The sequence below is a fragment of the Camelus bactrianus genome, chromosome 18 (genome assembly GCF_048773025.1).
Source record: "Camelus bactrianus isolate YW-2024 breed Bactrian camel chromosome 18, ASM4877302v1, whole genome shotgun sequence".
NCBI lineage: Eukaryota > Metazoa > Chordata > Mammalia > Artiodactyla > Camelidae > Camelus > Camelus bactrianus.
This window is the reverse complement of record NC_133556.1, coordinates 12,995,631-13,021,780: the sequence shown is the minus strand read 5'-3', so window position 1 is coordinate 13,021,780 and position 26,150 is coordinate 12,995,631. Positions and strand designations below refer to the sequence as shown.

At 36.6% G+C, this 26,150-nt stretch overlaps 1 protein-coding gene across 7 annotated transcripts in view; it reads left to right on the top strand.

Annotated features, from left to right (window-relative positions):
• Positions 1-26,150, top strand: part of TPST1 (tyrosylprotein sulfotransferase 1) — a 122,466-nt gene that overhangs the window by 78,816 nt on the left and 17,500 nt on the right. For all 7 annotated transcript variants that reach the window (XR_012500286.1, XR_012500285.1, XM_010972384.3 and 4 more), the window contains one exon: positions 6,058-6,256. Coding sequence is in view for 5 of the 7 variants with exons in the window: in XM_010972384.3 (XP_010970686.1) it covers positions 6,058-6,256 (199 nt within the window). In the remaining 2 variants the exon portion in view is untranslated. The remainder of the gene's footprint in view (positions 1-6,057; positions 6,257-26,150) is intronic.

Below are 26,150 nucleotides of genomic sequence, written 5' to 3'. Positions count from 1 at the left end.
CTACTGCATGGGCTAAAAAAGAAAGACATTGTTTATCATAGAAAATTGGAAGATATAGAAAAGTTAAGGTAAGAGTGTAAAAAATCACAATCATATCACTCTCATTGTTAACATTTTGCTGTATATATATATATATGTATGTATATATATATGTATGTATATATATATAACATGCAAATATAACACATTTTTACAAAATTGAATTTCTGTTGTGTACACATTTTAAAATCTGCTTTTAAAAGGTATAACCTAAACATTTTCTAAGAGTGAGATAGTTTTTGAAAACATGACTTTTAATGGTATTTATCTTCTGTTTTACTTTAATAAGTCAAGCCGTATGGATTATGTACTCTTTTATCCATTCCTTTTTACATTCCAGCCCATTCCAGCCCTGATGCTTTAGTCCAGAAGATTTGGTTTCCTGTAGTAGTTGCTGTATGTCATAATTCAGACCTGTGGTTTGGCAGCCCGCCTGGCTGTAGTGTTTAACTAAGACTCATGGAAGATCCGTGCTTTTAAAATGAGTGTCTTGGAGGATTATATTCACCTCAGTCATCAGGACTTTGGCACTGTCCCCATTCCCTGAGGAGGGGTGCCTTCCACTGTGAATGCTACAGAGGGAAGGGAGCTTGGGCACTTAAGACTCAGGGAGAGCCTGCAGGTTCTCAGATACCCTGCCTTGCAGAATTGTGCCTGGGCTGTGGATATTGAAATATATGTCTGTCAGGCACTGTTTTGTGGTCCCAGTGAGGCTAGAGGGTATCTGAATGGTACCTAGTTTATACCCTGTTACACTTCAGGCCTAAGTGTTGGTTAACTTCTGGAAGGACCGAAGGAGTGAAGGAGATTGGGTAAGCTCCATCCAGCCTGCAGGTTGTTGTCCAGAGAAGAAAATCAGGTTCTCTGGACAAAACTCATTTCTCTCTTAATAACTATATCCTTTTGAACAGAGAATGACAGAGTTTTCTGTAAGGGACCGGATACTTTTGGCTTCATAGGCCATATGATTTCTGTGATAGGTATTCAGCTTGGATGTAGAGTAAAAGCAGCCATGAACAGTACAAAAACAAGTGGATGTGGCTTTGATCTGGTAACACTTTTACTTACAAAACAGGCAGCAGGCCAGATTTGGGCTATAGTTTGCCAGTCTCTGCTTTTGAACAGTGTTTTGCAAAACTCTGTCTCTTGTCTGTTAGTGATCATTATCCCTAATCTCTGAGGGTCAGAGTTTTCTTAAATCTAACAAAGCTAGGTCTCACAGGTCCAATTTCTAGGGTGCATTCTCACCACTGCACTTTGCTGCCACTTAGAAAAAGACAGACTAACCAACTAGAATCCATGGGAGGAGAGGAAAGACAAGCCCAAAGAGCTAATTTGGAACAAAGAGGCAACTCTTAAGAGTTTAAGGGTGGAAAGTTTGTGTAGCTCACCAACCAGACAGTGACCTCCTGGAGGACTGGGACCACACCTCCTCTTGTTTTTTATTTTATATCCTATTTTATTTTATCCTGTCCTGTCCATCGCTCAACAAATGTCTTCCTTGAATCTGATAAGTGCAGAGAAAATAACTGTTTCTTTCCCCTCCCTACCCTCTCCACCCAGGCAGCTCCAAATACATCCTTAGCTCTCCTCACGTGCCGTTCTCTAAATGCACCAGGCTGTCTCGTGTGTGTGTGAGAGTTGACGCCCTTCTGCAAGGAAGGGTATCATCTGAGACCACCACCCTTCCCCTGCCATAGACCCTATATGCCTGTAAGATACAGTCTTAGATTGGGGTTGACAGATTTTTTCTGTAAAAGGCTGAATGGTAATATTTTAGGTTTTGAGAACTGTATAGTTTTTACCTCGACTACTCAACTCTGCCACTGCAGCACAAGAGCAGCCATAGACAGTCTATAAACAAATGAATGTGGCGTGTTCCAGGAAGACTTTATGACATTGAAATTTGAATTTCATATGATTTTCATATGTTATAAAGTATTATTCTTTTTATTTTTAAAAACAAAACATTTAAAAATGTAAAAGCCATTCTTAGCTTGAAGGCCAGACAAAAACAGACAGCAGGGTTGGATTTGGCGTGTGACCCATAGATTACTAACCCTTGCCTTAGCTGCTTGGTAACTCACGTTGACTCATGTCCCACCCCAGGAGACAAATGGCCTGGTTCTGTCCTCTGCACTCCCATTATATGGTTTCTGTCCTCTGTCATCACATTTATCATGCTGCGTATTAATCGTGTATGTTTCTCTTACTGGACTCTGAGCTTCTTGAGAGGAGGGTCATGACCTAGTCGTGTCATCTTTGCATGCTTTAGTGTCTAACGACCCGACACATAGTGAGTATTCAGAAACATTTAATGTGAATTTTGTGCTCAATAAGTGTAAAATGCCATTATTACTGTCTTAAAGAGAAACACCTGATCAATATGCAACACGCCCTTCCAAGTTCTTCCTCTTAGGAGTCCATAGCAACTGCATTTGCTGCTAATGGAGCTTGTGACTCAGTGATTACATAACAAAAGCCTTTTCATTTTAGAATTCTATCTCTTTCAGACAGAGATGATTGTACTTTATATTTAAATCCTTTATTTGGTCGTAATGATAAACCACAGCTTTCATTTTTCTTTTAAACCAGTGCTATAATCTGGATGCAGAAATAATGATAGCTATTGTTTTCTGAACACATACCACATTTCAGTCTCTTAGTCAACTCTGATTTTCCTTTAGACTTTTGGTAACTTCCTGACTACTATCAATTTACCTTTTTCTTTGTTCCCTACACCTGAAACAAAACTAAGCAACACCACATTGCTTTTCCTCCATGCTATCTATTGTAATAAGAATGATAACACCATCCATTCAGTCCTTCAAGTCAAATCTGAATTCATCTAGACTCCCTTCTCTCCTTTTCCCCATATCTAATTGGCCACTAAGTCTTATCAATTAAAAAGAAAATCTGTGGAGGCTTTTTCTTTCCCTATCTATGTCATTTGCTCTAGTTGAAACTTTAATCATTTCTCAATTCTCTCAATATATAGTTGAACATTTTTACTGGTTTTTCTGACCCCAGGTTGCCCCATCCTTCAATCTGCCCTTCCCATAGTCATCAACATTGAATGCAGATAAGGATAATCTGGTCTTGTCCATCCTGTGATTAAAACCTTTCTATCATTCCCCATCATTTTCAAGATAAAGCCAACTTCCCAGTCACGACATACAAGACCCTATGTGTGACTTCACTGCTTAAAATAGATGTGTTTCAGAATTCAGAAATTTTTAGATTCTAGAAAGGTCATATGATATACATAAAACATGTCATATAACATCCTTGCTCATTCTGGATCAGCACTCTGTAATCAGACACATCAATATTTCTGCATCTGAGAGTATGATTGTTTATGCCAAGTAGAATAAAGGCTATAAATAGATTCCTGTCAGTTCAGGTAATGTTTTGCTGCCAGATAAGTTACAGGAAAATATTTAGTTTTTGGAGCTTCTTGGATTTCAGAATTTGGGGTAAGAGCTTGTGGTCCTGTGGATGTATGGTGGTCTGCTGGAGCTGGGTTGCTCTAGCTGTAGACAGCCCATTTTTGTACATCCCTTCTCAACTCTGCAGTTGTTGACGTAGAGGTAGTAGGTTGAAATCAGCCATTGTGGGAGTATTTACATCACTGGTCATCGGTAAATGCCACAAATCATGGCTTTTTCCTTCTTGGAAATCAGGCTGTTAAACATTACTAGCACAGCAGTGCGTATATCTATTACATATACAGTATGTTTTTATCATTGTGGCAAAATGACTTGCTCAGTCTATGCAGTATAGAACGAGAGGCCAGGGTTTTCAGGGAAGCATAGACTGTAAAAATTAAGATGATCAATTGGACAGCAGTAGGAGAACTGGGTAAAACGGGAGCTTTGGAGACACACAGACATAGGTTCAAATTCTAACTCAGTTATTTCCAGACTGTGTGACCCTGAATAAACTACTTATGGGTCTCAATTGTCACATTTGAAAAATGGGTACTGATCCATGTCTTTCTCTTGAGGTGGTTTCAAGGATTAAAATGGATACCATATGCAAAGTGCCTGACATAGAATGAAAAAAATTGTTTTTTGTTAACTATAAACCTTTTTCTTCTTAAGATGTTTCTCTCTGCAGGCATGACTCCCTTTCTCTAACATTCCTAATGCACCCACAGTAAATATCGTGTAGTTCAGCACTTGGATGTTCTCTAGTTACTTCATCTTGTGTCACTTGATTTCCTTATAAAGATATGATCTTTGACTTCTCTTGAGTATGTTTATATAAACTAAATTTATCGGGTTTTTTCCCTGCCATGAAAAGCTTTTACTCATTAATTTAGTAGACATTTATTGAGAATCTGTTACATGTTAACATGCTAGATACTAGTGATCGTGAGATTAGTAAAACATAGATCTTCCTTATAGTCTGGTGTAATGATAGATAGTTGGGCAAGGAAGCCAGCTGCTTAAATACAGGAAAATTAGGAGGCTTTTAGTAATCTGGGTGAGCATGATGGTGACATGAACTAAGGTTAGTGGCAGTAGGAATAGAGGAGAGATTGCCCTACTCAAAGGTAGAGCCTCTGAAACTGGGTAACTTAGAAGTGATCTTGCTTTCTCCCTGCCCCATCTGAGATCTCTGGCTTTGCCTTCTGGATGGGGGTGGTGCTGTTTGTCAAGATAAGATGTACATGAAGAATAGATTTTGAGGAGAAGATGATGGTTTCAGTTTTAGACCATCTTTGTTTTTAGATGTGAGTAGAGTATCTGGGTAGGGTGACCATATAATTTAACATACAAACTTGAACATTTATGGGTGTGAGTGGGATGTGCTGTTAATAATTAAGCTGGGTGCAAAAGGTATAAACTGGAACTGTCCTGGACAAACTGGGATGTTCTTTACACATGTAAAAAATGTCCAGAAAAGAGGGAAATTGTACAGAGTGAAGAGAGCAGTGGGTTAAGTGGAGTCCTGGAGAAATTTTTAAGAGAGAAAAAAGAATGTGGCCATCAAGACAAGGAGGAAGCCTGGAGCTAGTGGCCTCACAGAATCCCAGGGAAAAATCATTTTATTTTCTCTTATGTATTTTTTAAGGAGCAGAGCCCCTTTGAGGGATTCTTCATCAGATGATGACTATCTGCAGTGACAGGTCGTATACTTAAAGAAAGAGTGTTTTTACTTTTTATTAGAATACTATGAGTGACTTCTAACGCATTATGACATAAAACTCTCTTAGGCACTTTTGTTTTATAGTCATTTGGCCGAATCTGCTAATTCAGATCCAATTTTAATCTAGATGTCATTTTATATTATATTTTACCCTAAAATTATGAGTCAGATTATTTAGTCAAATTTGATGTCACTATAAGCTTAAAGTAAATCTCTAGGTCAAGAGTTAGAAGACACTTATTTTGTCATATTGAAAGTCATAAACAGCACTTCTTTTTCTTCCTTAGATAATAAGGTTCTTTAGGAAATAAACTGAAAAATAAGACAAATGAAATCTTGCATTCTTTATAGATTATGGTTGGCTGTTTTCCCCCTAATATTTTATTGAAAAATTTCAAACATACAAAGAACTGAAAGAATTATACCCACTAGCTATGAATAACATTTTGCTGTATTTACTTTGTCACATAATCTGTCCATCTGTCTGTCCCTCTAGTAATCATTCATCAGTCCATCTTATTTGTTGTTGTTGTTTTTAATGTATTTCAGGTAAGTTTTTCTAAGCAGTCTTATCTTTGTTATTTTTTTTCTGAATGTTGTAATTAAAGTGTCAACCCATTTTGTGCAGATGTTTTCAGCTGACCTCTTTTCCTATTTCTAGAAATCTGAGGTTACCAATGATTGCTGTCAAATTGAGAACATTGAAAGTCTGATAAATGTGTTAAGCCTGAATAATGCCCTCTCTCTCAACAGCTTTATAATCCGGAGACTTATCATTTTTAAAGTTATTGAAAATAATTTCCAGTAGCCTCTTAGTTTTTTAGTAGTCTAAATGAATATTTATTCACATTATATTGCTTTCAGAGTGGAGAGATCTACAGACCAAGTCATCAAGCCAGTCAATGTGGGCGCTCTATCAAAATGGGTTGGGAAGATCCCTCCAGATGTTTTACAAGACATGGCAGTGATTGCACCCATGCTTGCCAAACTTGGATATGACCCATACGCCAACCCACCTAACTATGGAAAACCTGATCCCAAAATCCTTGAAAACACGAGAAGGGTAAGTGAGATTTTTAAAGTGAATTAAGAAAACTGGATGTGGAATTTGGTTCTTGGAAAATATTTTTCTTTTTTGTTTCTTGCTTTTTTTATGATCAGAAGATATTTTTAAATTAGAAAAATCATATTTGCAGAATGCTTTATCATCATAAGTCTTCCACTGCATTTTAAGGATAACTGAGACTTCCCAGGAACTATGGGGACAATTCTGTAATCTATTTTTCCCAATTTCTAAGAATGATGCTTACTGTTGGGGAAATTTATTCTCATAGTTGATTATAACAAATTTGCATAAATGCAGAATTATTAGTGACCTCACTTATAGTTTCTTTTTACTTTGAATCTAATGAATACTTTACTTTTAAACCTTTGTTTAGATAAGGCATGATTTCTCAATACTTGATAACTAAACATTGGCTTCATAAGAATTATTAAACAGATACAATAAACTACCCTCTGAAAGAGAGAAAGTTGCTATTAAAAAGTGTAGTTACAACTGTTTATTTTAATAAGTTATGCTCACATCTTTATTTTATTTCAGGAAGACTGAAAACTCAAAGAATCTCAACATATGCCTTACCAGTATAATCTATTTCATACCAGAACTCAATGTATTCTTTTTATAATTGTGGTAAAATATAAGTAACATAAAATTTACCATTTTAACAGTTTATAAATGTGCAGTACATTTGCATTGTTGTGCAGCTGTCACCACTATCCATCTCCAGGACTTTTTTCATCTTTCCAAACTGAAACTACGTAGTCATTACCCATTCCCCCTTCCTCCAGCCCCTGGTAACCACAATTCTACTTTCTGTCTCTAGATGCAGTCTTTTTTGAAACTACAGTTTAAACAAGTCAACCATGTTAGCATAAGTTCGCAGGTAGGGTATTTAGTTTCAAGATTTAAAATTCCTTACCTTTATCTGGCATTCTCTTGTTATGTCAGAGTTCTCCCCTCCCCGCAGCCTTATGATATATCATCTCTTTATCCTGTCCTTCTTTTGATACCCTTAATTGACAAACAAACTTACATTTCATGAGGCTAATTTCCATGTAGATTTTTTACTGTTAGGTATTACTTTCGTTTTTCCTTTTTCAGTTCATTAATAGCTATGTAGAAAGAGCTGTTTTCTTCTAAACTATCATATATGGAGGCAGATTTTTATTTTTTTAAATAATCTCCATCTTTTTAAATTTTTCATACACACATTTTATCATAAAAATTTAAGCTCAATTTCTAAAAGTTACGAAATTTAAAAGATAAGAGAATAAAATTCTCTGATATTACCACCCAAACACTTACCATTCATAATATTTTAATGGGTTCCCCTTCCTTTCTGCATATTGTTAAACAAAGTTAAGCTTACATATTTTATTATTTACTTTTGCAAACATACAATCTTATATCCAGCACTTTCTCTTAATATTCATGAGCGTTTTCCCATTGTGCATATGCTTTTTAAATATGTTTTCATCGTTATGTAGATAAATCATTATGAGCCACCTTACATCCTTTATGAAACACAGTACTAAGTAAATGAATGAATGAACAAATGGATAAAATGTTTCCCTAGTGTATCTTCTATAATTCATTTTATCATTTTTCTTTTGTTGTTTACAATTTTCTCTTTGACAAACAGTGCTTCAGTGAACATTTTTGCACATACTGCATTTCAGTTTTTTCTTTTTTAAGATTATACTAATGAGAATGGAATTAAACCAGGTCAGAGTATCTGAAAGTTTTTTAAGGTCCACGATATATGTTGATAATTTTTTTAATCTTTCAAACTACCAGCACAATATAGGTAATTTTCCTTTATATTTTTGCTAATGTTAATAGGTTTCATTGATTAAAATAATTGAACATTTTTCAGTTATTACCTATATGTATTCTTTTCTGAAAGACCTCAAGTTTTAAAAAAGTTTTATATGTGTTAAAGTTTTGTGAATCACATTCTGCTAAAGATGAAGTATCCATCAGTCCAGCATCCATTAACATAGTCCTTTGTAATCTCTTGGTAATTGGTAATTCATAGCTTTCTCCTTTGTGCAATACTGAAATTGTTTTTGTAATCCACAGTACATGTATACATGATATTTAGAGGTTTTCCAAGCAGTAGACATTACAGTTTTCTTACATGCAAGTTGTCTGGCTAGATTATTCTTGGCTTGCTTGAGTGGTTAAGTTGGGAAGAATGCTGTGGTTTGAATCCTTGTGACTAGAGAATTTGTTTCATACACATTTGTGGCTTTTGAAAGGGTTTCCAAATGCACACTGGAAAAAACCTCTCCCCCATCTCTGTCTATGTCTAAAGTGACAAATAATTTTGAGGGAAAGAAAAGATAAAGCGTGAACTATAATTGCATTTTGAGCACTTTGTGATAACGCATATACGCTGACTTTCTTGTTTCATGGGATTGAGTTTCATAAGCCTTCAGATAATCCAAAAACTATGTACTTTTAAAGCTTTTTGCCTGGAAAAACTCAGATGCTAATATATCCAGCGCTGATGATCATGAGGTTTCATAAAGTAATGCTTAAAAAGTGATCTTCAGTTGCTAGCTGTGACATGAGAGGCTCCAGAGAAAACACATGGCTAGGGAGTCGTTCCCTTTATTTATGGGATGAGAGTGGGAAAGTACTCACATTTTCACTGGGAATATAAAATCCAAAGCTCCAGGCCTAAAAGTTCTGGTTTTCATACAGTTTTGGGTCTAGAAGTATGGTGTCTGAGTCAGCATATTTTGGGGACATGTTGCCCAATTTTGAATAGAAACTCATTTACTTCATAGCTGCTGTGACTCCGATGGTAAATTGGAAATGAAATGCTAACATATTTTGTACCCTTTCCCACCGTGGTCTCTAATCCCAAAATTGTAGCACATTTCAGTAAATGGTGCCCTCTAGGTTACATTCTAGCTTTCTCCCTCCCCCATAGGTTTTTAATCTTTTTAGATTTACAGGCCTATTTAAGAATTTGGTGAAACTTATGGATCCCTATCTGAGAAATACAGACACATACATACACAGACTCTTACCCACAATTTCAGTAAATTCATAGATGCCCATCAGATTAAGGAATTCTGTTTTGTAGTCTCCTTGATCAAGCTCATCCACTCATGTGACTTTGATTACATCCTATTTGCTGATGATCATAAATCTGTATCTCCCAGTGGGTCTCTTTCCTGAGCCCCAGGCTCATTTTTCCCACCTGCTTTCTATATCTCTCTACCTGGATGTTCACAAGGGCCTCAAACTCAATGTCCAAAATGAATTTATTGTCCAAACTTGTTCCCTGATAGGCAGAAGCTAGATGGAATTGTTCACTAAACTGAGCAAGAATTTTGAATAGGAGTGGAATGAGGCTGTGTTTATCTATATTTGCAGTGTCTATGAGCCAATGAGCAGATATGAGGAGCAGAGTCCTCAGGACACGTGGGTGAAGCCAAAAAGCAGTTCAAAGACCTCATTACTAAACCTGAAGAGTGAGTTGAAAAGTAGATCCAAGTGTGAATGGAATATCCAGTTGAAACCCTGACTAGACAGTACTACGGAAGAGCAAGTAGTCAAATGGAAAAGCACATATCAGTGTGCAGAATCCACAGAACAAACAAGAAGGAACTTGAGTATTAAGTGAGCTGGGAGAGGGAGTTGGGTTATATTCCTGAACCAAACAGTAGGAAGCTGCAACAGTTGAAACTGATGTCCTCGCATTAAAGGTAGAGCCTGTAATGCACACCTGTGTTCTAGTTCCTGTACTCAGCAAAACCTGCTTCTCCCAGCTTTTCCCATCTTCATACATAGCATTTCTATTTATCTAGTCATCAAAGTTACTTAGGATTACCTAACTTTAAGATCACATGTAATTAACTGGGTAACAAGTCCCCTTGATTCTACATTTGAAAGTATCTTGATTCAGTTCTGTTTCAGCTACCTTAGTTCAGTTTCTTCTCATTTTTCACATGAATTAAGATTTATTTCTGTTTGTGTATGTGTGTTCAATCTTCGCTACATTTAAAAAATATTCAATGGAAATAATTTTTTAAAAGCTCAAATCTGATGTATGTTCCCTTATGTAAACCTTGAATAGCTCAATTGGTACTATTGAATAGAGCCCAGACTTCTTAGAATGGCATTTATTTTTCAAATCTTTGGAGATTTTCTGGTGATCTTTTTATTGTTGGTTTCTAATTTAATTTCATTATGGTTAGAGAACACACCTAGTATGGTTTTAGTCCTTTGAAATATATTGAAAATTGGTTTATGGCCAGCATATGTTCTCACATGTCACTTGAGAGAATGTGTATTCTGTGGTTGTGGAAGAGTTCTATGAATATCACCTAGGTCAAGTTGTCTTACAGTGTTGTTCAAACCTTCTAATTCTTATTGATTTGGGGAGTTGAAATTTTATCAGTTTTGGAGAAAGGTGTGTATTTGTCTTATTTCTCCTTTTAGTTCCATCAATTTTGCTTCATGTATTTTCAATCTATATTATTAGGCGCATACCCTTTTACATCTTCTTGAGGAATTAACTCTTTTATCATTATAAAATATCTCTCACCAGCTCTGATACTTCTCAAAAATCAAATTAATGACATAGAGAGCATACTTGGGATGCTCACCCAGAATGCCCAGTGAAAGGACAGAGATGGAAATGATAGGTAAGAGAAAATTGTACATACTAAAGAAAGGAAATTGAGACTTAATGAATAATAGAAATCTCCAAAGGAGAAACCAGAAGAAATGCAACAGCAGCATTAATCAAATTTGTCATTGTAGAAAAGTTTCCAAGGCTGAAAATGACCTCAGGAATAAATGGGTTCACTGTGTTCTAAAGAATATTATGAAAAAATGTCTATACCTAGATATATTTTAGTGGTGTTTTTAAATTTTAAGGACCCTGGAAAAAAACCCCTGCGTATATCAAGGCAGAAAAAAATAGGTTATCTACAAAGGATCAAAAATTATGCTAGCTGCAAAATTCTTTTTTGTAGTGCTATATGTTAGAAAATAATGGCACAGTAGTTCTTAAGCTGTGCGTACTTTTTGGTGTCTTTTTACCCTCTGAACAACAAATTTACGTGTGTTGATACGAGTTGATATTCCTGGAAATAAAATCCATAAATTTCATTGTATTTTCAAGTAAAACAAAGAATGGTACTGGAGTAATATCTATTTTTTTTCTTTTGAAATAATTTAAAACTTTAAAGTTGGAAGAGTAATACAGAGAGCTCTGGTATGTCCTTTCCCAGATTCACTGATTTTTAACCTTTGCCCATCATGTCCTCCCGCCATCCCACCTTCCTCCTTTCCTCTCTTTCTTTCTTTCCCTCTCTCTCTGTACATGTGTGTGTAAAATATATTTACCAGATTTACTTTGGTTTTATCATTTTCATCTTACAAACACACACACTGTATTGTGTTTTATTTATTTATAATTTGACTATTGGGTGTATACGTCATGCTCCTTTGCTTTTAATATTTCCTGAGAATAAGGTATTTTATATAACTACAGTACAGTTACCAAATTTAGAAAATTTCACATTGGCACAATACTTTTATCTAATTTGTAGTCTATATTTCAGTGTTGTCAGTTGCCCCAATAAGGTACTTCCTAGCTTTTTCTCCTTACCGGTACAAGTTTCAGTCTAAGATTACATATTGTATTTAATTTCCTATTGTTTTAGTTTCCTTTAATCTGTAGCAGATCCTCATATATTCTCTGTCTTTCATTGATGATGTTGAAGTTTTTGAAGAATTTAGGCAAGTTATTTTACATAATGTTTCTCGTTTTTAGTTTATCTGATACTTCCTCATGATTAAATCAGGTTGTGGCTTCCCAGCCAGAATACTAGATACATGGTATTGTTTCATTTTTAAGGAATCACATCTAAAGGCACATGCTGAAGGTTTGTGGCAATCCTGTGTCAAGCAAGTCTATTGGCACCATTTTTCTAAGAGCATTTGCTTACTTCATGTCTCTGTGGCACATTTTGATAACTCTTGTAATATTTCAAACATTTTCATTTTTATTATACTTGTTATAGTGATCTGTGATCAATGATCTTTGATATTATCATTATTATAATTGTTTGGGGTACCACAAACCATGCCCATATAAGACAAGTTGACTGATAAATGTTGTGTGTGTTCTGATTGCTCCAACAACTGGCCATCTGCCATTCCCCTAGGTCTCCATTCTCTCCCTCCTCAGGCCTCCCTATTCCCTGAGACATAGCAATCCTGAAATTAGGCTAATTCATAATCCTACAGTGGCCTCCAAGTGTTCAAGTGAGAGGAAGAGTTGCATGTCTCTTGTTTTAAATGAGAAGCTAGAAATGATTAAGCTTGGTGAAGAAAGCATGTTGGAAGCCAAGACAGGCCAAAAGCTGGGCTTCTTGCGCCAGGCAGCTAAGTTGGAATGCAGAGGATAAGTTCTTGAAAAAAATGTAAAATGCTACTTCAGTGAACACATGAATGATAAGAAAACAAAACAGCCTTATTGCTTATATGGAAAAAGTTTTAGTGGTCTGGTTAGAAGATCAAACCAGCCACAACACAATTCCCTTAAGCCAAAGCCTAATCCAGAGCAGGACCCTAACTCTCTTCAATTCTGTGAAGGCTGAGACAGGTGGAAGCTGCAGAAGACAAAGTCTGAGGCTAGCAAAGGTTGATTCGTGAGGTTTAAGGAAAAAAGCCAGCTCCATAACATTAAAGTGCAAGCTGGAGCAGCAAGTCCTGATGTAGAAGCTGCAGCAAGTTATCTAGAAGATCTAGCAAAGTCAATTAATGAAGGTGGCTACACTAAAAAACAGATTTTCATGTAGGCAAAACAGCCTTCTATTGGAAGATGCTAGCTAGGACTTTCATAGCTAAAGAGGAGAAGTCAATGCCTGGCTTCAAAGGATAGGCTGACTCTGTTGTTAGGGGCTAATGAAATTGGTGACTTTGAGGCCAATGCTCATTTACCTCTGAAAATCCTAGGGCCCTTAAGAATTATGCTAGATCGACTCTGCCTGTGCACTGTAAATGAAACAACGAAGTGTGGGTGACAGTACATTTATTTACAAATACCGAATATTTTAGCCCATTGTTGAGACCTACTGCTCAGAAAAAAGATTCCTTTCCAAATAGTACTGCTTGTTGGCAGTGCAACTGGTCGCCCAAGAGCTCTGCTGGAGACAGACAATGAGATTTACGTTGTTTTCATGCCTGCTAACACAACATCCATTCTGCAGCCCATGGATCAAGGAGTAATTTTGACTTTCAAGTCTTATAATATAAGAAATGCATTTTGTAAGGCTATAGTCTCCACAGACAGTTTCCTCTGATGGATTTGGGCAAAGAAAATTGAAAACCTTCTGGAAAGGATTCATCATTCTAGATGCCACTAAGAACATTAAGAATATTTGTGATTCATGGGAAGAGGTCAAAATATCAACATTAACAGAAGGTTGAAAGAAGTTGATTCCAACCCTCTTGGGTGTCTCTGGGAGCAAGACTTCAGTGGAAGAAGTAACTACAGATGTGGTGGAAATACCAAGAGAACTAGCACTAGTAGTGGAGCCTGAAGATGTGACTGCGTTGTTGTAGTATCTTGATAAAACTTTAATGCATGAGGAAGTACTTCTTTTGGACTAGCAAAGAAAGTGATTTCTTGAGATGGAATGTACTCCTGGTGAAGATGCTATGAAGACTGTTGAAATGACAGCAAAGGATTTAGAATAGCACATAAACTCAGTAGATAAAGCAGCAGTAGATTTGAGAGGATTGAGTCCAATTTTGAAAGAAGTTCTACTTTGGATAAAATGCTGTCAAACAGCATTGTATGCTACAGAGAAATCATTCATGAAAGGAAAAGTCAGTCATTGCAGCAGACTTCATCATCGTCCTATTCTCAAAAATTGCCACAACCACCCCAGCCTTCAGTAGCCACCACCCTGATCAGTCAGCAGCCATTAACATTAAGGCAAGACCCTCCACGAGCAAAAAAGATTATGACTCACTGAAGGCTCAGGTGATGGTTATCATTTTTTAGCAATAAAGCATTTTTAAATTAAGGTATGTACATTATTTTTAGACATAATGCTATTGCACACTTAATGGACTGCAGCATAGTGTAAACATAGTTGTATATGTACTGGGAAAGCAAAAAGTTTGTATGACTTGCTTTTTTGTGATACTTGCCTTATTTGGTAGTCTAGAACCAAATCCGCATTATCTCCAAGGTATGCCTGTATTCTTTTTTGTTGTTTGGAATCAGAGTAGCTGGCATTGATAGAGGTTCAACAATCCTTTGTTCAAATATTCATTTTGGGGGCTTGAAATCTTGAATAAGCATCAGTGGGCATCATGTGAATTCTTCATATATATTTCACTTAATGTATTTTGCATTTCAACAACTAGATATTTCTTCCTAAATCATGATTTGACAGGTAGGAGAGCATACAAAGAGCTCATCTTATAGTGATCATGTTTTATAATTGAATGAAAAATGTGCAGACTAGTGCCAATTCCTTTTGGTTTTTCCACCATTTTCCAACCCAGAGATGCTTCTTTTTCTTTCCAAGGAGACAGTATCAGTACCTTCAGAAGCCCTCTGCCTGCCCCTCCAAATTATTTCCTCCTCCTCTTTCCTTCATTCCACAGATAACTTATGTCCTGAATTCTGCCATCATAGATTTAATTTTGCTTGTTTTGAAACTTCATATAAATGGAATCATGCAGTATATTTTGAGGAAAGAAAGAAAAGTAGTCTCTGACATCCAGGAACTGATCTGACACAACCTCTAGGCCATGGTTTATTGGAAACTGGTATGGTGCTCACCACTAAGACATGTTGGCCTCCTATTGGATGTAAATGATCTCATGGAGCATCAGCACGATTACTTTTTAACCATGATGAACTGAGAAAAGACAAGACCACTTCATGATTTTGTTTAAGCACTCAGAAAACATCAAGATCACCGTGCAAAGCACAAATACTCACCTCTGGTCTAATATGAGTGACTGCTGCTGCTTACAAAAAACAGCTGTAGTCTCACTTCTTGTCTGCCTTCCTTCTAGATAAGATTTATTAAGATACCCAGTCATAGAATCATCCCTACATGCGGGCAGCACCCAGTCCAGAGCAAACTCCTGTTTCCTCAGACTCTTCCCCAAATCATCTAACCCTGGGTCATGAAAGTCCTTTCTAACACTCTTACTGAGACATCCTGCATTTCCCATGATGTGTGTCTTCCTTTGCTTAAATGAGTAATGAGCTCAACATGTTCAGCTACAGCTATATTCCTGATAGTCTTTAGCTGGAGGGTATTGACAGTGTCCTTCTGTGTCTGGTTTCTTTCCTTTAACATTTGTGAGATTCATGCTGTTGCATTTCACAGTGGTTTATTTTTGTTACTTAGTACTATACTATAATTACACAACTGTTTGGACATTTGAGTTGTTTACAGTTTTAGGGATGTTTTAATGTTGATATACAATATCGTTGTACATGTCTTTTGATGAAAATGAGTATGCACTTTTGTTGAGAATATGCCTGAGAGTTACATTAGGAGTTCCCAAGATCACTCACAGTAATCCAAAATTCTTATGCTCACAGTTGCAGCTGATTATAGCAAAAGGATATAAAGTAAAACCTACGAAGGGAAAAGGCATATGGGGGAAACTCTGGAGGAAACCAGGTGCTGTCTTTCACACGTCCCCCCAGGGTTTGCTCCATTCAGTCAGCAACATGTGAATTGTTGCCAACCAGGGAGCTCTAGAGCTTTAGAATCGAGAGTTTTTACGGGGGGTCAGTCACGTAGATGTGTAGTGTCTGCAGGACTGACTTCAGTTACTTATGCTCCAGGACCCCCACCTCCGAGAAAAAAACGGATGTTCACCATAAATAAATTACTAACATAAGCTATCTGCTCAAACTGGTACCACCTGGTCCAAGGCCTCAGACATGCAAAAATATTCTTATAGACAGAACATTCCAAGCTCAGATCCCAGGAGCCAGCCAAGAGCCAGTCCTGAAAATAGGCCTTTCTTGGGAATATACATTTGAGCAAACTAGGCCTGCTGAGTTAATCTTTTCTTCAGAGAATGAAAGTTTGGGTCAGAGGGCATTTGTATGTGCAAATGTAGGTGATAATGCTCAAGAGTTTCCCAAAGTGCTCCCCCTCTCTCCCTAGCAGATGTACTAGAATTTCAGTTGTTTACATTGCCAGTGTTTGTTAGAGTCGATCTTTTAAAATTTTAGTCTTTCTTATAGGAGTGCAGTGATGTTTCATTATGGTTAAATTTTTTATTCTGTAATAACTAGTGAGAGCAAACACTTTTTCATGTTATTTGCCACTAGACTATGTTATGAAATGACTTTTCAAGTCTTTTACCCAGTTTCCTACTGAATCATTTGCTTTTTCCTTAATGATTTTTAGAAATTTTCTACATACTGTGGCATTTATACGTATTTCATGTATCTTCTCCCATTTATCTGCTTTGCCTTTTCTCTCTGTTAAGGCTCTCTTTTCAAGAATAGAAGTTCCTGATTTTCATGCCTAATTTAGTGCCTGTATCTTTATGTTTAATACTTTTGTTATACTGTTTAATAAATCTTTTTCATAATCCCAAGTTACGAAGATATTCTCCTATGTTATCTATAAAAGCTTTATTGCTTTACTTTTCTCATTTAGACCTGCAACCTACCAGGAACTGATTTTTTTATTGTGGTAAAAAATGCATAACATAAAATTTATAATCTTAAGCATTTTTATGTGTACAGTTCAATAATATTAAGTATATTGACATTGTTGTGAAATAGATACCCAGAACTTTTTCATCTTGCAAAACATACTCTTTACCCATTAAAGAACTCCCATTCCTCCCATCCATTCCTAGTTTGCTGAGCATTTTTATCATGAAAAGGTGTTTTGAATTTGAATTTGGTTAAGTGGGTTTCTTCTATATAAGTATCTAAGAAGGCATGAAAAAATGCTTAATGTCATTAGCCGTTAAAAAGATGCAAATCAAAACCACAATCAGATGCTACTTCATGCACATTGGGATGCCTATAATAAAAACATGTGGAGAACAGTATGGTAGTTCTCAAAATATTAGCGATAGAATTATCATATGCTCCTGCCATTCCACTTGTGGATATGTACACAGAAGATATGAAAGCAGGGAATCAGATATTTTTATACCAGTGTTCATAGCATTATTCACAGTAGCCAGAAAAGTGGAAACAACTCATTGTCCATCAATAGATGAATAGATAAACAAAATGTAGTATATACATACAGTGGAATGAAATTCCTTAAAAAGGAATAAAATTCTGATACATGCTACCACATAGATGAACCTTGGAGACATTATGCTAAATGAAATAATCAGATACAGAAGGACAAATTTTTATGATCCTACTCATGTGAGGTGCCTAGAATAATAGTCCAGTATATAAAGACAGAAAGTAAAACGTTGGTTATCAGGAGCTCAAGGAAGGAGGGAATTAGAAGTCACTGTTAAATGGATACAGAATGTTAGTAAGGGATGAATAAAAAAAAGTTCCCTAAATGGATAGTGGTGGTGGTCGCACAACAGTGTGAATGCACTTAATGCCACTGAACTGTACACTTGCCAGTGGTTAAAATGGGAAATTTTATGTTAAGTATATTTTACCACAATAAAAACAGAATGAAAAATATATGATAATATGTTTGAGGAAATGGAGAAATTAGAATGCTCATGTAGTGCTGGTGGGAATGTAAAATGGTACAATCACTTTGGAAAACAGTCTGCCATTTCCTCAAAAAGTTAAACATGAAATGGACAAAGGCCTTAAATTGACATACAGATGGCCAGTAAGCATATGAAGAAATGCTTGTCTCATTCTTTTATGAGAGTCAGAGGAGAGGCTCAGGAAAACAATTCATCATCTTCATAGGTCCTAGAGGCAAGAGCCCATGCAGGGCTATATTAGAAAGCCACCAGGATGGTCAGGAGGCAGAAAACAGGAACAAGGGCAAGGTCTAAGCCAGAAACTACATTGGGGTTTCCAAGGGAATGGCAAGACAGGGCAGGGTGAACTGGTTAGGATTGACTGTTTTTAATGGTTTCAGTGGGATTTGGGGGTAAAGGGGTGCTCCCTCCTTACCTGACACCTGACCCTGGGATGCTTAAGGGGGAGGAATATTGTCTCCTGTGGTATAGGGGCCAGATAGAGGAAGTCTGGCCCTGGATTGGTTAGTTTGTATATCAGAGACACCCTTCAGATGAGGCCCCTTGCTATCTCTAAGAATTGGCTGGTCTTGGAAGGGTAGTCTCTCTGGCCAGAAAGGTTTTTTATCTTATTGCAGAAATCTAAAATATTTATAATACAGTGCTCAATATCACTAGTCATTAGGGAAATACAAATAAAAATCACAATGAGATACCACTTCATACCCATGGGGATGGCTGTTATTGAAAGAAAAAAAGAAAAGGAAATTACAAATGTTGGTGAGGATGTGGAGAGATTAGAACCCCCATGCACTGCTGGTGGGAATGTAAAATGGTGCTTTTTGACAGTTCATCAGAAAGTTTATATACATGGAGTTACCACATGACCCAGCATTCCACTTCTAGTGGAATATCACCTGTTGTACATTTATCCATCAGTGGACATTTGGGTTGTTTCTACTGTTTGGCTGTAGTGAAAAAAATGCTGCCATGAACACAGGTGTTCAAAAATCTGTTTTAGTCCTTGCTCTCAATTCCTCAGATATAAAAATGGAGACCACTATGAAATGATTTCATTCATTCATTTATTTTTTCATACAACTGTCCATTCATCCCTGCATCCAGGATATAAAGCTGATTAAATCTATCCCTCTCCTTAAGAAGTATGGTGAAGATAGATTTGTAATTAACTATAATTCAGTGTGGTAACTGCCATAAAAGTTGGGGCATTCAGAATGCCATGTGGACACAGAAGTGGCACTACTGGGTTCTCATGTTTAAAGAATAAGTAAAGGTTCCCCAAGTGAGAAAAGAAGAAGAAAGCACCCCAGTGATAGGAAATTATCGAAATTATTATTGACTATACTTGTATGTGTTAACTGTGTTATCAGTGTTTCTGAAAACTAGGTTCAGTACATTCACTTTGAATAGAAATGACTTAGCATTCTTGCCTGACAAGTGTCTTATAGTAAAATAGTATGATTTCTTTATCATTCTCCATGCTAAACTCTTCTTTCCAGGAAATCAAAGTCCTAATGCTTAATTTGTTTTATTTATACTGCTTTCTGGAATAGAAAGAAGTCCCTGTGTCACAGTTACTACACATTCTCAATTCAATTCACATTCCAGTCCATCATGTCCAATTTCACCCAAAAGTCAATACATTGAAACAATTCTTTTTCTTAAAAACATTATGGGAGGAATATATGCATGTATATGTATGATTGACACATTATGCTGTACACCAGAAATCGACACAACATTGTAAACTGACTATACTTCAATTGAAAAAAAAATATTGGAGGCACATATCATTGCTTCAGAGCTAATTAATATTTTTTTCTTCTTGATACAGGAAATAGGATTAATAACATTTGTCCATTGTTTCTATCTAGCACAAAAGTATTGAACTCTCCAGGAATCCAGTCTGAGATTTGCAAAGCTGCCAAAATATTTTTAAGACAAATGAGAATGTGTAAACATAAGTGTTATCAGATGTTTCATATTTGTATTTTAGAGATAATGAGTCTCTAGTGGGCCACAGAGCCCAGTGGGATTAAAGATGTAAATCTCAAAATCTAGATTCCTTCCTGTGTCATCATATCTGGCTGGAGTTATGTTTTCTCTGCATGTGAAACTATCAAGTCAGTATTTCTCAAGGGGGAATGCTTTTTATATTATTAAAAATAGTGAATTACATTACAAAATAAATAATAGCAGGCCAAGCATGGACCAGTGATGAAAATTTGACATGAACTAAGGATTATGATTAGTCCAGTTCTGTGCACTTTGAGCACACTTGGAAAGAGGATGGAGAGAAGGAAGCAGGGAGGGTTGGTGAGGCGGAAGAAAGGGAGGAAGGATTATATTATAGGATTTTCAGTGACTTTTCAGAAAGGAGGAATAAATTAGTTTTGAGCTTACAGTGAAATTTGAATTCACAACCAAGGGTTGTGAGACTAATCATTTAACCCTTAGAGTGTGTGTGTGTGTGTGTGTGTGTGTGTGTGTACACATGTATATGTACATGCACACACTTTAAAAAAACAATGTATATGTATACATATATATTTGAGGAAAACAGTAAAAGCAATGCCTTAAAGTCTGCAGCACACATAGTGTGGTCACTAGTACATATTTCTGGAGATTGTTTAAAATTCTCTTATTTTGAAAGAATATTTTGAGTTAAATCAGAGATTGGCACTTCATAGCCTGCAGGCCAAATCTGGTCTACCACTTGTTTTTGTAAATAAAGTTTTATTAGAACACACTACACTCAGTTATTTACATGTTGTCCAGGTCTGCTCTCACATGCAACAGCAGAGTTAAGTAATTGGGAAAGTGACTGTGTTACTCTCTGGCCTTTTACAGAGTAGGATGCCAATCCCTGAATTTAATCCTGTTTCAGCGCCTTCACAAATTACATATTGTAATATACTCCAGTGAGATTTGTGAGGCAAATATATTTGTGGTGTTAAATTTGTTTTGATTTTTTTCCCCAGCTGTTTCATACTTACAGAATTTGAAAGATATCTATATACCTTTAACAGATTCTTTAGTTAAAATTCTGCCATATTTGCTTCAACTCTCCATATACATGTATACACAAGTGTTTTTTGTTTTTTGTTTTGCTTTTGTTGCTGTTGAATTATTTGAAAGTTGCAGGTGTTAGGCTCCTTCACACACGTCTATAAGAATAAGAGCATTTCCTACATAACGCACTGTTTGAAAATTTAAAGACACATGTATGGGCTTTTTTTTTAATGTGTGTAAGGACTATATAACTGTCATTTCTATAGCATTTTGTTCAACCCTGTGTTCCCATTTATAAATGAGAATTTCAAGTATAGTAATTCTAAGTAGAATGTATTAGTTATCTATTGCTTATAGCCTGAATAATGGCCCCCTGAAGATTTTCATGTCCTAATCCCTGGAAGCTGTAAATATATTGCCTTACATGGCAAAAGGGACTTTGTAGATCTAATTAAGGAATTTTCAACAAGGAGATTATCCTGTACTATCTGGGTGGGCCTAGTGTAATCACAGCGTCCTTTTAAGAGGGAAGCAGTCTTGTAAATGGTGGTTTCCAGCCTCTGCAAAGCTTCCAGCCACAAGTTACTCACATGGACCTCAGAGAATGTACTTACTATGAGTACTTACCACATGTTTCCTTAAAATTAAGTATTGTTGAGTCCTTTAATTTTAGCACCTCTTCTCCTTTTCTCTCTCTACCCTTGCAGAGACCATCAAACTAGCGACCCCCCCCCCATTTGTCACCACTGAAACGTAATATATGAAGATGGAAAGCTCCTGTAGGAATGGTAAATGACTTAGAGTGGAAGACAGCCGAACTTAAATGCCTGGGGAAAAAAAAAAAAAAGACACAAGCAAGCCAAGGTGCAAGAAACAAGCCAGTTTACCTGAACCCTGTGAAAGTTCAGGAATTTGGAACCATCAGATATTACAGATTATGGGTTTGATAAGGTCTGATACTAAAAACAGAGAGACTGAGTATCTGTATAGAGCAGTTGGACTTACAGATCACCACCCCTTCCCCTCCGCTTGCAGAAGAAGTATATTCTCGTAGAGGGAACGACTAGGGAAAGTAAGGACATTAGTAATAGAGGTAAGGCTCCAAATTGAAAACCAGAGCATTAAGTGAAAGTCTGCTGCTTTCTGAAAAAATTAACTCATCATTAGATGATGCCCCTTCCAGTCCTTTACCTCGACCCAGCTCAAGAATGCTGGCACCAAAATAAGAGATGTGGTTCCTTCTCTAGATTCTTAACTACCCCAAAGAAACGACCTATAACATGATATATGGAAAACCCTAACCAAAAAAGCTGGCTGAGGAGGTATATCTGTAACTAAACTCAACCCTCATAAACAGATCTCCAATCACTGTTTTAGTGTCTCACAACCAAGAATCACTGGACATTTGTAGAACGTCTCTAACATGAAAGGGAGAAACAAAAAAAAAGAGAGAGAGAAGGACTTCAGAGGAAACAAAATGTAATGAGCAAAAGAAAACATAAATGAACTGTAATTAATACTCTTCTAGAGATATGGTGAAAGAATAAGTATAAGATGTTATTTTTAAAACAATAACAACTAAAGCAATCAGAGAACTAAAAAATTTGGAAGCTAAAGTATGAGAGCTGAAATTTAAAATCAGTAAGAGTTGAAAAAATTAAGTTGAGAAAAATCTCTTAGAAAGTAGAACAAAAAGACCAAGAGATGACTTGGAGAGGAAAGTTAGAGGCTTATTTCAGGTGGTTCAACATTTGACTAGTTGGAATCCCAAAACAGAGAAAATGGTGAGCAAGAAATTATCAAAGTAGTCATTTAAGGACATGTATCTCCGGTACCCATGAGTGAAGAAAATGAGCCTCATCGAGGCACATTATCATGCAATTATAGAACTACCAGGGATAAAGAGAAAATTCTTCAAGCTGCCAGAGTAAAAACAAAGGTCATATACAAAGGACCAGGAATTAGAACATCAGCCTTGTCAACAGAAACACGGGAAACTAGAAGACAGTAGAGCAATGCCGTAATTTCAAAGAGAAAATTATATCTTAGAATTTTGCACCAGATAAACTTTCAATCAAATGTTAGGGTAAGAAAAAGACATTTTCAGACATGCCAAATCACTATGAAGTATTTGCTTCTTATACACTCTTTCTCAGGAGCTACTGAAGACTATACTCCATCAAAGATGAGGGGTTAACCAAGGGAAGGCCTGGGCAAGGAAACAGGGAATCAAAACCAGAGACATATGGAGAATATCCAAGATGACAGCAAAGGAAAATAAAATCCCAGGGCGGCAGCTGTGCAGGAGACCTAGAGAACAAGCAGTCCAAATTGAGGTAGACAGAGGGTTTCAGGAAGGATGTTTTAGGAAAGGGGGAAAAATGGAACTGATAAATTATTTGACAGTTTTAATGATGTGGAAAATAATATAAATTATATTGAGAGGTTTTTATAAAGACTTCAGAGGATGTGAGAAGTCTTAGCCATGATTTCAAATACAACTACACAAAAATGTGAAGCAAAAGGCTTCCAGTTGTCACTCCCATCCTCACAACAAGAAAGCTGCAAAAACTGAAAATTAACAATTCTTAGAGCAATTGAGATCGAAGAGAACTGAAGTCTTCAAAGAGTATTGAGATCGTGGGGCAGACCTGCACCCCCAAAACTGGAGGGAAAGGTGGATGCTGAGAATCGTAGATACCTAGAGCAGAAGCCTCCCGCTGAAGTCGGTACTGTACTGTTAGGAACACTTGAACTGTAAACAGTTAACTTCCAGAAGTTCAGTGTGGGCTAGGCTGAGAGTTAAAAACTCCAAGGGCCCAGTCTTAGAGAGGCCCCTATACTCTCATGAGTTTTACCTCCAAGAGCCCCACAAGGGTCTCAGGGTGGAGATCAGAGAAGAATTCCCTGGTGCTCTGGCAGAGGGGGCAGAAAATAACCATTCTGATATAAGCTCAGGATACTCCCTAACAATGCCTTGCCCTCAAGGTGAACTATTTACCAAAGCCTAACCGACTTAGGTGAAGGGAAATACCCAACTCCAGCTCCTTCTAGCCTTCCTGTCTTATCTAAGAGGGTGGAATGGGAAGCTAGGAAGCAATTGTGATGGTCACAGCCCAGGTATACAGACTCACTAAAATACTGAGATGTAATTATGGGATTACAGAACGCTTTCTCCCCTCTTCTCGCACGCACCGTACCACACCAGTCAGGCTCCTGTGTAATAACAGTGGGTTACTGCCTAAAGTACTACAATGCTCAGACCTTATTTTAAAGAGGACTCTTGGAAAACCCCAAAACAGCACAGGATATAAAAACAAGGACACTAGAGAAAATTTTAGCCTCTGATACTTAAAGCTTTCACAAATGGTAAACATAGACTAATTCCTAGCCTCACACTAAAGACTTATTTACCTTAGTTCCTTTTACCCACTATATCATGTCCACTTTCAACAAAAAATTGCAAGATATACTAAAAGGCAAAAAAAAAAGTATGAAGAGACAATAGCAAGTATCAGTACCAGATTCGGATTCAGATAGTTTAGAATTATCAGACTGGGAATTTAAAATAACTGTGATTAATGCACTAAGCACTCTGGTGGGAAAGTTGATAACATGCAAGAATACATGGGTGGTGTAAGCGTAGAGATAGAAACTCGAAGAAAGAATCTAAAGGAAATGCTAAGAGTCAAAAACACTGTAACAGAAATGAAGAATGCCTTTCATGGGCTCATCAGTAGACTGGACACAGCCCAGGGAAGAACCAGTAAGCTTGCAAAACTGAAGTGCAGAGAGAAAAAAAAGAATGAAAAAGAATGTCCAAGAACTGTGGGACAATTACAAAAGGTGTAATATACACATAATGGGAATACCAAAAGGCGAAGAAAGAGAAAGGAGCAGAGGAAACATTTGAAGTAATAATGACTGAGAATTTTCCAAAATTAATGACAGACACCAAGCCATAGATCCAGAAAGTTCATAAAACACCAAGTAGAATAAATACAAAAAAAAAAAAAAATCTATACCTAGTCATATCTTACTCAAATTGCAGAAAATCAAAGACAAAATCTTGAAAGAACACTAAGGACAAAAACATCTTAAATACAGAGTGACAAAGATAAGAATAATATTGGAGTTCTCCACACAAGCAAGAAGAGAGTAGAGTGAAATATTTAATGTTGAAAGGAAAAAACCCCCACCAACCTAGATTCTGTATGCAGCTAAATTAGCCTTCAAAACTGAAGGAGAAATGCAGACTCTCAGATAAACAAAATTGAGGGACTCTGTCACAAGTATGCCTGCCTTGCAAGTAATGTTAAAAGAAGATCTTAGAGAGATGGAAAATGAGTTGGAAACTCAGATCTATGTTAAAGGAAGAGAAGGAAAGTTAGAGAAGGAATGATTGGAGGTAAAATAAAATCAAAATACTAAGAGCAACAATGTGTTCAGCCAATTGCAACAACACTGATGGATTTGGAAAGTATTATGTGTAATGAAATAAGTCAGACAGAGAAAGACAAATATTGCATGTTATCACTTATATGTGGAGTCTAAAAACTAAAACAAACTAGTGAATATAAGAGAAAAGAAACAGGCTCACAGATGTAGGGAACAAACTAGTGGTTCCCATGGGAAGAGGAAGGGGGATGGGCAGGATAGGGTGGGACTTAAGAGGTACAAACTACCATGTATAAAATAAATAAGCTAAAAGGATATATTGTACAGCACAGGGAATACAGTCAATATTTTACAATAACCATAAATAGAGTATAATCTTTAAAAATTGTGAATCACTATGTTGCACATCTGAAACATACATACCAACTGTACCTCAATTTTTAAAAAGAGAGCAAACAAGAAAGAAAAAAAGATACATTAGAAAAACAAGAAAAAATGGGCAAAAGATCTGAAACAGACACACCTTGCCAAAGAAAATATACGAATAGCACCTGAGCATATGAAGGGGTGCTCAACATGTGATACTTACATTGTCATAACAGTGAAAACTTACAGAATGCAGCCTACATTAGTACATAGTAATTTTTGAGAGACTAGAGGAAGGGAAGTATTGCAGACCTAATATCCTCATCTGTTGTAATAGAAATTCTGTGTAACAAGTGAACATCCATATTCCTACCTGGAGGCATTTCCT